Source organism: Zootoca vivipara, chromosome 10 (assembly GCF_963506605.1).
Source record: "Zootoca vivipara chromosome 10, rZooViv1.1, whole genome shotgun sequence".
Lineage (NCBI taxonomy): Eukaryota > Metazoa > Chordata > Lepidosauria > Squamata > Lacertidae > Zootoca > Zootoca vivipara.
In genome coordinates, this window is record NC_083285.1 from 56,458,839 (window position 1) to 56,475,973 (window position 17,135).

At 41.7% G+C, this 17,135-nt stretch overlaps 1 protein-coding gene across 26 annotated transcripts in view; it reads right to left on the reverse strand.

Moving 5' to 3' along the window:
• MICAL3 (microtubule associated monooxygenase, calponin and LIM domain containing 3) overlaps positions 1-17,135 on the reverse strand; it is a 186,304-nt gene that overhangs the window by 13,228 nt on the left and 155,941 nt on the right. For 24 of the 26 annotated variants that reach the window (XM_035126938.2, XM_035126945.2, XM_035126940.2 and 21 more), the window contains 3 exons: positions 16,553-16,603; positions 13,633-13,740; positions 12,341-12,434 (listed from right to left, as the gene is read on the reverse strand). In XM_035126938.2, coding sequence (XP_034982829.2) covers positions 12,341-12,434; positions 13,633-13,740; positions 16,553-16,603 — 253 coding nt within the window. Of the gene's footprint in view, positions 1-7,443; positions 7,495-12,340; positions 12,435-13,632; positions 13,741-16,552; positions 16,604-17,135 lie in introns of all 26 variants that reach the window. The other 2 variants (XM_035126950.2, XM_035126947.2) reach the window with 2 other exon arrangements.

Sequence of the window (17,135 nt, forward strand, 5' to 3'; positions counted from 1 at the left end):
ACAAAGCTCAAGAGCAAAGGCTCTTATAGTAGACTCAAACACCTGAAGCTGGCGATGGCATGGTTTGGGAGCCCAAGCTATATCAGGCTTCAGATGGAGTCGTCTGCTTGTTGAAGACAATCCACCATCCAGCTCCTTACTTCTGAACCTGACTCCTTTGCCTCCCCCTGCTTCCTTCTTAGAGCTCATCAGTTGCTGAACCCTGGACCCCAAGCCTACCAATGCTGTCCTGGATTACTTTTGAACTAGATGGATCTCTTCTGATCTTGGTTTGATCCTGGCACAGCTTTCCGGACTCCCCTTGCTAAGGTATGGTGATAGCATGGTTGGGCTTTATTGTGCAATCTGCCTCCATCTAACTCACTGACCCAGCTGGAGTATGAGTCCGACCAAAGGGTTTGGAGCTTAGCACTGTTAACCCTGAATGTAATCACTGGGATTTCACTTCCAATGATGGATATTAGAGTCCAAACCAAGAATAATTGGAGACATCTTCATGCCAGCACCAAAAATTGCCCTTTCTCACGCTTCCGGTCCGTCGCGGCGGAGAGAAGGATGCAGGGACTTCGCGCGCCGAAGTCCCTGGCCTCGCGGAGGGGGGGGGAAGTCCGCAGAGCGAGCGGACTCCCCGTAAAAACACCGGGTAGAGAGTCCCGGTGACTCACGCACCCAGCGGCTGCTCCGTTTTGCGGATCCCCCGCTGCCCGAGAGCTCAGTAGAGCGATCGAGAGCCGGCGGGGTGGAACCGCGGGAGCCATTTTGGGCTATATCTTACCTCCGAGAAGGGAAGCTCCGAGTCCTGACCCGGCAAGCGGCGGATTCTTCCGAACAAAATTAAAGGTTTCCATAAAGTAAGTGGAATTTTTATTTGGACTTTAAAATAATCAATTGGAAAAATAGGAGAGACTTTAAAGAAACGGAAGTCGGTCTCTTCCTAATGGCAAACCGGGAGGCGCTTTAAATAAACCTAAGCCGAAGATAAAAAAGTTTCTGGGACGGTGGACCCGAGAGAAAGAAAGACTTTTTTGAACCTTCTCAGCTCCCGAGTCCGGCACCCCTTGAGGTACAGCATCATTAAGGGGAAGAGCGTTTTGACAGCTGTCAAAAGCTGTCAAACTGTCAAAAGACCGGGTGGATTTATTGCATTGCTGTGAATAGAAAAATTGACTGAAAAGGAGGTGGAATTATTTAAATTGGAATTAAGAATGGATTTGTGATTGAGTTAAAGACAAAGGAAAAGAACAGCCAAAATGGAGTCGATCGTCTAACAGGAAGGAATTTTCCAGCACCCTTTGCTCCCTATCTCCTGTTTGTCTGCGGTTAAGAGAAATATGAAAACAAAGTACTCTCGAGCCTTCCAGGAGGCTGTGCTGAACTACTTACAAACATGGGAGGACATTTACAAGGAACGGCAACATCCCAATTTATTACCAGTTGAGGCTGAAGTCCAAGTTCAGGACTTAGAGGATAATTTGGATTTGGAGTCTGTTGAGTTTGAGACTGTGTGTGAGGAGAAACAACCTGATGAGAATTTTGAAGGGGACTTGGACTATAAAAAATATGTCTGGGATGAAGCAAAGCATGGACTTCAAAAGGAAGAGAAACAAGTAGAGCAAGAAAATGAGAAGCAAATGGACATGAAGATCAATGGAACTGAAGATCCTGGAGGGGCTAAAATGTGGGGTGGTGTTATTGAGAGATGGGAAAGACAGGGGCAGGGGGGGGCAAAGGCCTGGAGATGGAATTGGGAAAGAATGGGTGTGGGGTAAAAATTTTAGTTAAAAGGTTTTGTTTTGGCTTTTGAAAGATGGTTTTCGAAATCTTGGCTTGTTAACGGAAATGCTGATCCAATTGGGGGAAAAGACTTAGGGAGAGGGGATGGAGGGTTAAAAGGAAAAATAAAAGCTGTGTTTTCTGGAGGGAGTGAGAAGAATGGCTGAGGAAAGAATTTTTAGGTTAATACTAATTTTTGTGAGTTCAGATAGGTGTCTGGGCAGAGAGCTGCTTATCCTCCTCTCCTTACTCTGAGGCACCCAGTGGCAGGGGGTGCTCAGAGAGGTGAGGAGGGGGTGGAAGGAAACCCAGACACGATAATGGAACCTTGGAAGTGCTGTGCCCTGCGGGTTCCCCTTGTGGCAGGAGGGGGCCTGTGGGAGGACAGCATGGAAAAGGAGGAGGATTAAGTTATTATAATAAGAATAAGATTTTGAATTGGAATAGAAAACCCGCCATAAGCAACTAGAGACTATCAGGAAAACCAGGAGGAAGAGTATCGAGGAAGTCACAATTATAAAGTTAAGTTAATAAGAATTGGGAATTTATAACTTTCCCTATTGTTGTTTTGTTGTTTGTATATGTTTAAGTATGTTTATGAAAGAGCTGGGGGAAACCAATCCTCAGAGCTCCTCCATCTCTGTCCTTTCAGTGGCAGGGGGGGGGATGTGGGGGGAGGAGGGAGGGGGGAGGCCAAACCCAACTTATAATGGACCCCTTTGATTCTTAACACACACGGGTACTACTGGTGGCAGAAGTGGACCGGTGGGTGGAGGGAAAACGAAGGGACAGTGTTATATTGTATTTTGTGTGTTTTGTTTGTATAAAATTAATAAAAATTATTTTAAAAAAAACAAAACAAAAATTGCCCTTTCTCAGCAAAACCATCCTGCTCCTGCACCCACTAGGTAATCAAGCCATGACTGCTGAGCATTTCTTAGGCCATGCATATGCCATACAAGAACATGCGCAGGCATTCACGGGTGTGGCATATGTCACTGCCATACAGATGTATTCTTATGACCCCTACAGAAACAGTTGCTATATACAGGTGAAACTCGAAAAATTAGAATATCGTTGAAAAGTGCATTTATTTCAGTAATGCAACTTAAAAGGTGTAACCAATATATGAGATAGATGCATGACATGCAAAGCAAGATATGTCAAGCCTTGATTTTTTGTAATTGTAATTATTTGTCGTTAGGCGGGTCAATTATAAATGGAATGTAATTAATAAAATGTAATAGCGATGTTTATTTTTGTATTATTGTAACTATTTGTTTTATTACTGTGGAATTTCCAAAAGAAAGCATTTATAAAAATTAAAAGGGAAATAAAAAAATAATAAGTTGAAATACTGAAATAAATGCACTTTTCGACAATATTCTAATTTCCCGAGTTTCACCTGTATAACTGTTTCTGTAGGGGTCGTAAGAATACATCTGCACACTGAAAATCTCTCATATCAAAGCAAGAGCATTTAGTAGCTGGTTCACAAATAGCAAGAACGTGGTTGGAACATGTCTCCTCCTTTATCTTGAGCAAAAGCCATTATGAATGCAGAAGTCAATTCAGGTTGAGACCCAATGGTTACGAAGGAGAGGACTTTCTGTCACCGCCTTTAGAAGTACATATTAATTTTAGCATTTATACGGTGCTTTGTGAAGTGCCTTGGCTATTCAAACCTATCTTTCTATTATACCTATTACAACAGGCATAAAAAAATTCCTTCCAGTAGCACCTTAGAGACCAACTAAGTTTGTTATTGGTATGAGCTTTCGTGTGCTACTGGAAGGAATTTTTTTATTTTGTTTCGACTACGGCAGGCCAACACGGCTACCTACCTGTAACTACAAGAGGCATAGAAACCTATTATTATGCAACCATTTAAGGCAGCGGTTATGAAGCCCATACTTCCCCAAGGTGGCTCAATGAGCACAGCAGAGGTGAGGTTTGAACCCGGGATTCCCTAGCTCACAGTTCAGTCTCTTAGCCCCTATGCTACAGTGACTCTTGAGCACTCTGGCAGCCCTGTGAGGAAGTACTGAACAAACATCAGTCACAGAGGAGTATAAAAAGAACTAATACTACTAAGCCACTTTTTCTGCACATAACACTGCATTTTATTTAAAGGGATACTGCCAAATAATGAAGTTTTCTGCTGGGAATTTTTTTTTAAAAGACAGAAATCAAGACAGTTTAAAATAATAATTGATCTTCCATTTGGAATTGTGAATTATTACCCCTATCTGGGCTGGAGTTGAAACTAGCAAATAAATAAATAAATAAATAAATAAATAAATAAGCCTTTTAAACCCCAAAAGTGTAGGGAAGAAGTAACCATGGCTAATATTGTGTACATTTATCCAAACAGAAAATGTAGGGAACAAAAGGATATAACCGTGAGAAGCAAATGAGATTAATTAATTTACTTATGCTAGTTCTTTATGACAGAAATGAGGTTAGTTAATGTGAAAAAACGACAGTGTCCCTTTAAATGATTCCGATAACTACTTTTTAAAGCCACTGTTAGCAAAAATGACAAGACTGCTGCCTTCAAGAGGGAATCAGGAAGGGGGGGGAGAGAAGGAGAAGGAAGTGTGGGAGCTGCATCAACTACAGTAGGAGCAGGACCTGTTAGGTGTAACATTGCATTAACCCTTTTACAGCTCTGTCTGTGGGCACACAATGCCCCCTAGTGGCACACTTGTAAAGAAACCCCACATAGACAGAGCACTGGTCTCCAGAGAGGAGCCAGCAACTCCTCTCTGGGGAGGATGTGTCATTTTGCTTTGAGCAAGGACTGGAGAGCATTAGCTCCACCTACTGATTGACTCCAGGTGAGTGGAGGCATGAAGAAAGGACTTAAATCCTTCTGTTATCTCCCACAACATGTTAAAACAGTTTGGTGGCCGAGCACCTCAGGCACTTAACTCTCCAAACTGATCTCTGTATTTGGCTTTCATGTCAGCTGCTGAAGTATGCAGGGAGAAAACTGGCAGAGCATTTTGCTGCTCACAATGGGGAAGAAAGGGTCTATGTCTCATTTGGATGGAGGAAAGGTGCAAAATAATGAAAGGGGGACCCTTTGAGATTTGGGACTATGATAGGGCCAAGTTAGGAAATCCCTGGGGGCCTATAACCTCCTGGGCTACCACTTACCTATTTCTAAACTATAAGGGTTGAAACCACAAAACACTGTTGATCTCCTTAACCTGCAAACTGCCAATCTGAAGAACACGGGTAGCTTGCTTGATTTTTATGGAAGTGACGCAGCAATAGTTCAAAAATATTACTGATATACTAAAGTCACCTTAAGGAGACTTGGCAATACATCCTTCTGTCACCAACTCCCAAGGAGTAAGGACCAGAATTTAAGACACTTTGGAAAACATTTGTAGTACCAAAGATGTGTTGAATCAGTCCTGCATGACTGGTAACCCACTATGTCGAATGTAGCCCACCAGGGTTTCAAACAACACCTGATGTTTTATTTTGATTTACGCTTGCCTCGGACTGCAAAAACAGGAAGGTTATCAAGTACCTGCAATGTCATAATACATGACTGGTAAGCTTGATGGGACACAATTTGTGCAGGCCTGTGTTAAAGTTGTAATATGTAGAATGGGGGGTGTTATTCATAAAAAGTCACTATACATGGGGGGGAGACAAAAAAGAGAAAAGAATAGGAACTATATCATGTTGTGGTGATCTTTGAGGATGAACTTTACACAAGGAAAGAGAAAGAGCCTGTGAATACCATTTGAGGGCTTGTTCAAACTCTTTTTTGAACAAAAACAAAATTATTGTATTTTAATACTTCTGTTGGAAGCCGCCCAGAGTGGCTGGGGAAACCCAGCCAGATGGGCGGGGTATAAATAATAAATTATTATTATTATTATTTAATTTCAGAAATGACAGGGCATGTGTAACACTTGTGTACTCTCCTAGTCACCCATCCATTTGTAGGAACTCTAGCACTCAAACTGCAGTTTGGCAGTGCGGATTAAGTGTGATAATCTGTATAACCTTCCCTACAATAACAGGCAACGGTATTCAAAGAATCATAGTATTTAAAAAGAAAATATAGCAGTCCTTATAAAGTGTAACAAAGTGTGTTGAGGGGGCAGCTGTCACTGCTTTGAGGGTTGGGGACAATCCTTGAGGGAGAATAAAGTACATAATATAAATGCTAGATTATCTTTGGGAAGAAAAATCTAATCAATAGCTTGGACTTACTTATCAACAAAATGCATGGCACAACTAAGTTTAGGGGCTAAACTGGGGGTGGCTAACCTATGGCCCTCAATCAGTCCCAGCCAGCATGGCCAATAGTCAGGGCTAATGAGAGCTGTAGTTCAACAACATCTCAAAGGTTAGCTACCCCAGGTTAAATGATGAAGTTTGAAAAGAGGCCGTGATCCAGAGAGCTCCTTTAGCTAAAGTCTTGTACATGTACCCCAGAGGTCCCTCTGTTTTTCATTACAGCAGCACCACCTGAAACTACATTCAGGCTACAACTACTTTTCACAGCAGACACTGACCACTGGCAAGAGCAGCAATCCCATGTCTCTCTTTCTCCTCTTCCTGGATCCCCTGCAATACTTAGAAATTAAAAACATGCAACATATAATATTGCACTTCCTTGTCCCCCTCCATTTCATTGGTTGCCACAATATGAATGGGAAGTCTTTCATTGCAATAATGTGACACTACACATTTTTAAATGCCAGAAGGATAGTCAAATTAGTACACTGCGGCAAAAACATAGTCTTCCGGCACCTTAAATACTAACACATTTTTTATGGCATAACCTTTCATGGACTGAAATTCTTAAATGTCACCAATAGAGAGAGGAGGAGGAGATGACTCAGGGTTTTTTACCTCCATGTTTCAGACATGGTTTCTCCAGTATTATTGTGTTGAGAGGAAAAGAAGGCACCCAGCTTACAAGAGAGTCCCCTGTGCATGCAAAGAACTCAGCATGTGACACTTTGGATCAGGCCTCCAGAGAATCCCAGAATAAAAAAGGAAAAATTTCAAAATGTGTACAAAAGACAATTTGTTGCCCAACAAATTTTGAGTATTAAACTTCTTTCTCAGGAAAGGTTATTTTAAGTTGGTGTAGAGGTTTATCCTGGGGGGGGGGAAGAGTAAAAAAAATCAGCTCCTGAGAATGGGTTCAATATTCAAAACGTGATGAGAAATAAATTTTCTGCACATCTCTTCCACTTTCATTCCTGGTTTTTTCCCTACAGGAAACCACAATGGAAACCACCACCCCCCCGCCGGCCACTGGGGTGGTTTGCAAAAAGCCTAGACTTCATGTGACATTGCCCAATTGTGCATCTGACTGTTAACTAGACAGCTGGTGATTCAAGCCCACCCTGGGAAGGCTGTGAGCAGGATTCCTGCCAGATGACCCTCAGGGTCCCTGCCAACTCTGCAGTTGTGAGATTCTACAATTCCAAAACACTGCTCATTAAGGACTGCTAGTTCTCCTCCGAGCTGGAAAAGGGGTTATGTCCTAGCCAATCAATTAGGTGCAAGACTGGTTTCTTCTCATTGCTTGTGAGGAGCCAGGGATGGAAAGAAGTAGGTGGAGGGAGAGGGTGGCGGGAGCAGGTGTCAGCAGGGTTAGTGCCAGCAAAGAGGTTCTGCCATACATACCACCCAGGTGCAAGTCGATGAGGTCACTGTAATAAGACTCTCCCCAATAGTCTACAACAAGGAATCGGTGAAGAGAGAGAGTTATTGGTTCAAGTACCCACCCCTGCTAGCCCTCCCCACTCCCTGCCCAGGATTCAAAGCACTCTGTAAGAGAAATTGCATACATAAGAGAAGCAGACAGGGAAAGAGAGAGACAGAAACAGAAGAAACAAGAAATCATGCAACTCTATAATAAATATATACACATACATATATACGGTATATACTGTAAAGACATGGGGAGGATAAAGTATTCCCTGGTAAATAGGCAGGGAGGACAGGCAGGCATGGATTTCCAGGCAGAGAAGGAGAGCAGGCTGGATTCTGTATGAGGATTTGTCACCTATACTGGTTTGCATCAATAAGAGGCACTGCACTGTTATTTTGGGGAACATTAAGGAAGGATCCACAAACATTCTCCAGTAGGGAGGGAATTCGGGGAAGGATACATCTCCATTGAAGAGAGCAGGGGAAGGAGTTGGGCTGGGTCTTCTCATTTCATCCTTCATTTTATTCAGCTACATTGTTTTGTGTCGGCTAAGCAACCAGAAAAGTACTAGGGTCTTCACTCTTGCAGCTTCTTTTTGGTAAGTTTTTTCACCTCCAGGGTAAATCCATAAACAAGCCCAATGGAATCTGGGATCTTGCATGTAACATTGGCCTTGGGAAAGCTAAGGGCATAGCCAATTCTTTGGTAACTTTTCTCACACATCTACATTCCTGCAATCACTTTCCATAGGTGGCAGATACTGTTTTATAGGATGTGTTGTCAGAACTAGGAAACATCAGATGGCCACATGGGCCGGGGGTGTCTGGATTTGGGCAAGGAACTCAACACCATATAGCTAAGAAAAACTAAGCAGCTGCCATGCCCCTTCTGTAGAATGTAAGGGTTCTTCCCCCAAAATAACTATGTTCTACAAAGAGTCTTCATTCTGACCCAAACAAAAACCCCTCCAGTTTAAATAGGGCATCCAGTATGCCTAATAATCATGTCAATGCCTGTTGGGAGTATATAACATTTGGAAATCTTTATACATCTTGGTAAACTATGAAGAGCCTTATTAAAGCAGTAATGATGTATGCAACAGACTTTAGGGACACTTAACTCAAGAGGACAAAAAGACTTAAATCCTCTGAACTGCTCATCATAAAGGGTTTCCTTGTGTTTCCAGCATGGCACTTTTCAAATGAATTTATTTCTAATTAGAAATAAAATGTCAATTGTTACTTTAGTTTCAACCCCTAAGAAGGAAGCACCACGACAGACTCAAGAAAATTGGTTGTCAGAGTTGGTCCAATGCTCAAAAATTTCACTTGGGTCAAGACAGGTTTGGACCTTCTATTATGCAAGTTGAGCCAGTTGGCCTCAGGTGCCAAATATTTTGGGGAAAACCATTAAAGGCCACCGAACTATAATGAATTATTATTATTACCAAGTAGTAAAGGGCACTACAGTCGTACCTTGGATCCTGAACGCCCTGGAACTCAGATGTTTTGGCTCCCAAATGCCGCAAACTCAGAAGTGTTTGTTCCGGTTTACGAACATTATTTTGGAACCCGAACGTCCAACGGGGCTTCCACAGCTTCTGATTGGCTGCAGGAGCTTCCTGCAGCCAATCAGAAGCTGTGATTTGGTTTCTAAATGTTTTGGAAGTCGAACGGACTTCTGGAACAGATTCCGTTCGAATTCCAAGGTACGACTGTACTTGGATTTTCTGCCTGGAATACCAAAGTGCATTGGGTTGTTTATGGAATGCACAAAGTATGTTCCCTTGACACATCACACAATAAGCTGAACTTCAGTTTTCAATATATAAAGTAGCACAAAAGTGTACAAAAGTGCTCCAGGCAGAAAATCACTTCCTATGTAAACACAATGTCTGCATACGGCAAGGGCATGTATGCTGTGTGTTTACTACAACAGGACAAGCACATACTGTGTCTGTTTCGCAACAAGTGCACATAGTAGGAGAACTTTTGTATATTTGTCCCATGTTAAAGTGTGCATGCAATGCTCCTAACAATAGAAGCAGTATCAATGCAGAATAAGTCTTGGGTGAAATGGACACAAAATTCTAATTAACACATACACAAGGAAGCTGTTTTAACAATAAAGAATTGGTAGTTTGGGGAAGGTGTTCTCTTCCCATCTGCATTTCCAAAGCAGAAGCTCCTTTTCCAGCAAACCCATTACTAGCCATTAGGAGAAGGCGGCTTTGTAACTGTAGTCTGCAAGGCACATCAGTTTGGCCAATACTGTGTACACTGCATGAGGCAATCAAGGTTGTTTGGACAGTATATAGAAATAAGTTACTGCTGATACTGAAGGTGTGTAAGGAAAAAGAGGTTTTAAGGCACATGAAAATCTGTCATCTCATGAAACAAGAGCATGCTCCATAAACAGTCTATTTTTCATGGGATTACTGAATATGGACATCTTTCAGCTATAAATCCTGAATTCAAAAGGCAATTATTAATACTCATAGGCACACCTGTGAGGCCCCCAAATAAGCCAACCTTTTCATTTGTCTTTCCCTCTCCACTTCCCCATCACATTTTAGATATCTAAAGCCATCTCTAATAATTTTCTGCTTGCCAAAGACCCACCACTGCCCATGAAGTGTGGCAAGTAAAGCCCTCAGTTGTTTTTAAAGCTCCTCAAATTCTGATGACACCACCTATAAGGATGCCGGGGGACAAGGAAAGAAATGAATGTCAGGTGACAAAAAAGAGAGTTTGAGATGGCTGAAGACTGTTGAATGCAGAGGTGCACAATTCTTTCCATTCTTTTAAAACTATGTATCGGCATTCATTTTATGAATCAATTTAAACAACAATTTGTAAATAGTTGTAAAAGTATTCCAAGGATTAAGTTGGACTGAGTACATTATTTGGCCCCAGCTGCAACATAAATGACTCTGAAAGCCTGCAAAAAGCATTTTAAAACAGAGTCAACTGCAAGCTAAAATAAATAAGTTTGGGCAGCTAGTGGTGATGGCACTATCAAAATGTACTCATTAACTAAAAAATGTTAAAATCTATATGTAGCTTTAGGGGAGACTGCCTTTGAAAACAAGGACAAGGTATGATGTTCAGTTTGTGATTGTGGTGCTCTAGATGTTGCTGGTTTCAATCTTAAAGAGATTGAGTCCCACACAGTTCCCTCCCTTGTAGGTGCCAAGATCACTGTAGGCCACTCTCTGCAAAGCAATTTTCATCTATAAGGATATATAAGACTTCCTGAGGACTAATCCACAATTATGGAATTCCTAATCTTCTAAAATTTGCCAAAACCTGGGTATCTAACACAGGTAGGGAAAGTCTCCTGTAACTGGTGTGGCATTTGGTGGCCAAGGACAGCAAACAGGGGATTAAAATTTAATTCATCCTGTGTTGCCTTTGATATTGTTAAATCTGTCTCAAATAGGCTATTTACCAGGAGATTTCAGAATAGGGCAGAATACACATCTTAATAAAAAGAAATACATTGTAATAATTAAGTGTAATGTTCAGCTAGTATCTGTTTTAGTACACTGATTGTCTGGTCAGTGATAATCCTACCGCATTCCTATTGGAAATTTCAGTGTGTCAATCCAAGCTTCAAACAAAGCAGAAAAACAATTCTCCAAGGCTGTTTTGAGGAAAGTCAATTTAGTTACATTTCCCTCCCAAACTTAAGGTCAGTATAACAAAAGGTTACTCGTCTTTACATATCTCAAAATTAAATTAACTTCATTTTCACCAAGTAGGTTGCCTCTTACACCTCTGGTAAATGGATCATGTGAAATAACCTGGGCCTTTGTGTGTTTGCCTCTACTTGTTTCTCAAGGAAGGAGTGGTAGGATATGTCAAGTGAGGAAATCATCATCTAACTATGTTCTCTCCCACAGATGAACTAGACATTATGGTAGACACAGGGCTACAGGTAAAACAGTATTCTCATTACTTTTTCTTCCTCCCTCATAAGGTCTAGTGAAACTCACCATGCGATGTCTTGCAGTGAATTCTCTCACCTCAGCACCCAAAGAAGGAGGGAGGCAGGGAAAGTCAAAAGCGATGACATCATGTTGCATAGCAAATTTCACTTGGCATTAAGAAGGGTGTGTGGGCAGAAGACTACAGAGTTTTGGGTTTTCAGTAGCATTCCTGTGTGTGCAGTAACATCTAGTTCTGCTCTTAATGTCTTTCATCTATGTTAATTCCAAGTACCATTCATTAAACCAGGCCATCAAGTGTAGAGGTTCATTCCATTAACAGCAGATGATGACAACTGTTTCACATGTTGTATTGAATTTCTGTTCCACACGCCCTGAAGCTGTGCATGATTTTTCAGAGAGAATGTGGTACTTGCTGGGGCTGTTCTGTGATGGTCCCTTATGAGGGTGCTAATGCTGATTCAAAGCACAGTGAATTAAAAAACACAAACTTATATCAATTACTCTCTTCTCTTTTTCATCTTACTGGGCAAAGTGGAGGCTTCCTTGCCACAACAAAGTTTTATTTCCTAAAGGAAAGCTAGCAGATGGGTAACCTATACGCATTACCACCTTTTTGCAAGATGCAACTCATAACTGGACAAAACTTTGTCCTGAAGAAGTGAGACGTATTTTCAGAGCAAATGAAACCCGGCTAAGGGATCTTGCCATTTAGGTAGCTTCACAGGCAGAGTAGCCCAAGATCTGATAGAGAAGGGAAATGGTGAATTTTAACTCATTTGTTTAAAAAGATAATTTAATAAAAGAACTTGCAGCTTAGGGAGGGACCAGTATGTATAGCTAGCAAACAGGTTGTTATGAACATTTGCATAAAAATGCAATGAGAAAAGAAGAACTCAAGATGGAAGACTGGAAGGTACCTGCTTCTCCCCTAAGAGCCTTCTCAACAGCAACTCCCCTTTCCTCCAGCTGCCTTTGCTTCTCTTCTACTTGTTCCAGCTGTCGTTGGATAATCTATGGGAAAAGAGGGAAAACAGACACATAGGTTCTCATTCTCCTGTGTTCAAATGGCAGGATACTAATTTCGAGAATCTCCAGTGCTTCCAAAGCAGACCAGCACCACCTAAGAGCTGTTCCAGAGGCACACATCAGAGGGGCCTTAAGGTTTTGTAATTGACGATCAACTCCTGGGGAAAAAGAGAGCATTGATGTTTTCCAAACAATGACACATCTGGGAATTCCCCCCCCCCAGTACCTGGTTTGGCAACATGCTCTCCATATGTCCTTAAAAATGGTGGGTGAAGTGTGCACACTATGGGGACCAGGGGCTCGTCTACACTTTTGCTTTCCCCCAGGGAAATCTACTCTTCAGCACGGAATCGGAGCAAATGTCAACCAGGTTTCCCATGGATTGACTTTGCTCCGATTCAGTGCCAAAGAGTGGGTTTTCATGAGGCAAGCAGCGGGGCAAACAGAAAACTTCCCAGACTCATGCTTTCTAGGCATGGGACAAGCAAAGTGTGGACAAGCCCTAGATACGTGGGAAGTACTCACACACCTTTCCCCCAAATACCTTCAAATAATTTTGGAATCTTTCATCAAATCCTACCTTTTCCACAACACCTCTTAACCATAACCCCCTACTATATTCGAGTAATATGAATTCTTCTTCTTGCCCCATCAATCAGGAAGTTTATTCGGCTTTACGCCCATCATAAAACACAACACAACAAAATAAATCAAATAAAACAGCAGACTCGTTCTTCTTGCCCCAGTGTCCACCTTCATCTCCTTTGTCTCCATTTGGTCAAAATCTAGACTGAAAGTTCCTCAGGGCAGGGATATGTCTTTCTGTTTGTGCTGCTGTGTGAAGTGTTTTCAGGATATTGGTAAGTCACACATTCTCCAGTTACTGTTTTGGATCCCTACAAGGCAGAAGTGTACATAGGTATATCGTTTGCAGCTGCTCATACAGGTGTCTTACAAAAGCGGCACTCCAGGCAGCAACAAGAGAGTAATATGTACTGTTGTCAAACCTTACATATAGGAAGTGCAGTTCTGTACCACCAGAAAGATCAATGTAATGTGACCTTCCTCAAGACATGCAGATTTTTCTGATGCACACTGCAAAGATGTGCACATAGAAGGTTATCTTCTTAAAGGCTCATGAATTTTTCTTCCTGGAAATTATGAATGGAAATTATGGCTTTACCTGAGCCCTGTGTAACCTCTTCAGCTCCTCCTGCTTGGCTTGACGGCGAGCAGCTTTCTGCACCCGCCTGGTCAGTTTGGCGTTGAGCTCATCCTCCGTATATGCTTTCTGCAGCAATAAAGAGAGGAATGCATTTCAGTCCCTTACAACAAAGCTGTCAGCCTGATAAGTAGGAACAGAAGGTGCTATTTGCTGGGCTTTCTTCTCAGTGGGCAAGCTGTCAATTTGAGTGCTAACAGTGCAGTGCGTGGGCCTTGGTGCAGAAGTAAGGTGTGAAGGAAAGGCATGAATCAGGTGCAAAGCAGTGATTTAACAGAGAGCTTCCAGTTACGGCTAAATTCTCTTCAATTCTCCTTGTGGCTTGCCCTAAAGATAGGAGGTGTCCCTGATTTCAACAGCTTTCTTACAAAGAAGGGAGCCTGTTGTATTACTTTTTGACGTAGGCAAAGTAAAAGAAAAGAAAAGACCCCTGTGACCAAATCATCTTACGAAGTAGGGTGAGAGTTCATTGTAGATTAAAGTACACGGTATACTGCCTATTTCATTGTGCTACCATGAGTCCAGGTTGCAACTCCTACCATATTTGCAACTCCTACCAATCACTTAATCAGCAGGTCATGCAACCACTCAACCTGCATTTTCAATGCAACAATAGAGGAAACTCATTATCTAAAGGGCTATGTAATACACTAAAGGCCTATGTAATCACTTCAACCTGCAAATGGGAATAATGGTGATATGAATTCTTTGCTATATTAAAAAGTAAATACTTAGCACATATAAAACTAGAACACAATGAGGAAAGTTATGCAAATATCCTTCCAGCTCACATAAAACATTCTAGGCAAGCATACAACTGTGAGAGCACCCTAACAGCAGTCTTAAATGGTCCAGTAGCAGTTGTGTCACATGGGCCTGCTGTTCATACAACTTAGCTATAAATTTGTGGTGTGAACTAGCTATATGGGGTTACAAGCTGCCTATGTCTTCCAGTTTTATGGACACATGCTCCAGTGTCTTTTAAACATCTTGTCAAAATCATTAATATACACAACTAGTTTCAAGATAGACATGCAACTTACAGAGTTGCTTTGGGGCTGAGAATTCACATCTATGTTGTAACAAGACGTGTGGATCATGTGTTTTCCTAACATATCATCCTCCCTTGACAATTCAGAGCAGCCCCCCATTGACACAAATATCCCAGCATCGCCTATTACCTTCATGCCATTTTAAAAAATCAAGTCAACCAGATTTGGGTGGCTGAAATCTTGGTCAGATTAGAGATTGGAAGTCATTAGAGTTACCAGAGTTTATTAGTGCTAAAAAGATGCTAAATCACAAGAAGATCACTTTGGAGCCCCACTAAGCCCATAACTAACAGTTTCACTCGTAGCTTATGTAAGTATTTGGCCACAGAATGTGTAAAACTGATGTGTTTGCCCTGAGAAAAGCAAATCTGAGAATTGCCTCTTTCATTATTTTCTTATTCAAGACTCCAACCTGAAACCAAGTGCTACTTCTCATATTACATTTTTATATGTTAAAATCCACACTTTAGCAGGAAAACCTGCATTTCCTAAGCTGAGAATGCGTGCACATTTCTTTCTCATTTGGCTCAATGTATGCACCTAGAAGCTGAAGCATGTACTGTACTAGGCCAGAAGAAGAAAACACACCTGGATGACAACTCTCACATTACAATGTGCACGCCTTCACAGATGTGTAGATTTCGACACACAAAATGGTAGCATGAGAATATAACCTGTGAGCAGAGTTGGAAGCCATCACAGCACAACAAACTTGATACTGGTTTCTCCCAAGAATCTTGGGAACTGTAGCTTGCTGAGAAGTCAGTTTGACATATCTAGGTCATACTCACATAGAACTCAAGAGTTCCTTAGGGAAATGGAACAGGTACAAAACCAATTAGAGCCTCTGATGTGAATGTGCTTAGAATGGGAAGAGGGGGAACTGAGGTGATATTGTGATACCCCCTAAAACAATATGCTACTTGGGCTGCAATTTGGAACCAGCTTTTATCAATAATTCAGAATTAACCAAATGATTTGGAGAACTGTGGCAATGAACACAAGTATTTGCACAAGCTGTTGTTAAAATGATGCTTGTTTTGTGCATTCTACCTATGTGTACTTACATTTTTACACTGACTTATATGGAGGGTACAGAAAGATATCAATAAATTATAATGGCCAAGGCTACTGTGTGGCATGGTGATTAGAGTAGAGCAGTGTTTCCCAACCTTGTGCCTCCAGCTGTTTTTGGACTACAACTCCCATCATCCCTAGCTAGCAAGACCAGTGGTCAGGAATGATGGGAATTGTAGTCCGAAAACAGCTGGAGGCACAAGGTTGGGAAACACTGGAGTAGAGGACTAAAATTGGGGAAATCCAAGCTCAAATCTCCATTCAGCTCACTAGGTGACCTTCAGCTGATCTCTTCCTCTCAGTTTACCCTACCTATCAGGGTTGTTGTGAGGATAAAATGGGGAAATCTTGTAAGCCACCTTGATCTCCTTGGAGGATGAGCAGAAGAAAAAAAATGAGCAGAAGAAAAATAATTTCAATTTATACCAGATATAATTAAGTACCTAATATGTCCAGCAAAATACCCTTTAAACCCTTTTTTAAAAGCAACATACCAAGATCAACAGGTTCTCTCTCTCTGGTTGATCCTTGATGCACATACTGCATGCATTTCAAGTGAGCATGAAGGTTTAGGATTTGACATTTCCTTGATCAGGTTGCCCTTATTTTTTTTTAACCATTTCATACATGCACAGTCTGGAATTACATTAGTACAAACAAAGGCAGGGAGATGGGGCACAGACTATAGTTCTGGTAGGTTAATAATGGGAATGCATGCAACTGTGGCCAGTCAATGAGAATGGAGACACTACCTTTGATGCGTATGATCTCTTGAATGCCAAGGCGTGTGGGACGTAAATCGACTTTAAAAGGGGGAGGGGGAAGGAATGGCAAAGGCAAAAATAAATAAATAATAAAACCCACACACATAAAATGGAGCACAGTCAGTTAAACATTAAAAGGCTGAAAACAAAATGCACAGTAACAGACACAGAGGTTGCTCAAAGTGCGACATGGCACTGTGTATGAGGGTGAATGCTTCAGAATCAGGAAACAAACAAATACTTGACCAGGCCTGCACCGCCTGTGACCCAAACCCAAATGCAACCTACAAGCCATGTATTGTAGCCTGTCAGATGTACAACCCTACCCACCCCCACCCACCCACCCCCGCTGCCAATTTTGGTAGTCACAGGCAACAGAAAGAGTTGTTCATCAAACTCTGGGTGCACTAATATACATGGCTTGGGAGCACTGTTCAGCTTGGGAGATGGCAGGGATCACAACTTGTGGAAGTCCAGGCCAGACCAATTTTGGTACAACATAGCAACAAAGCAGCTGTTTTTAATTAAGAGATGTTATTACTGTTGCTCAGACTACTGATTCACTATCATA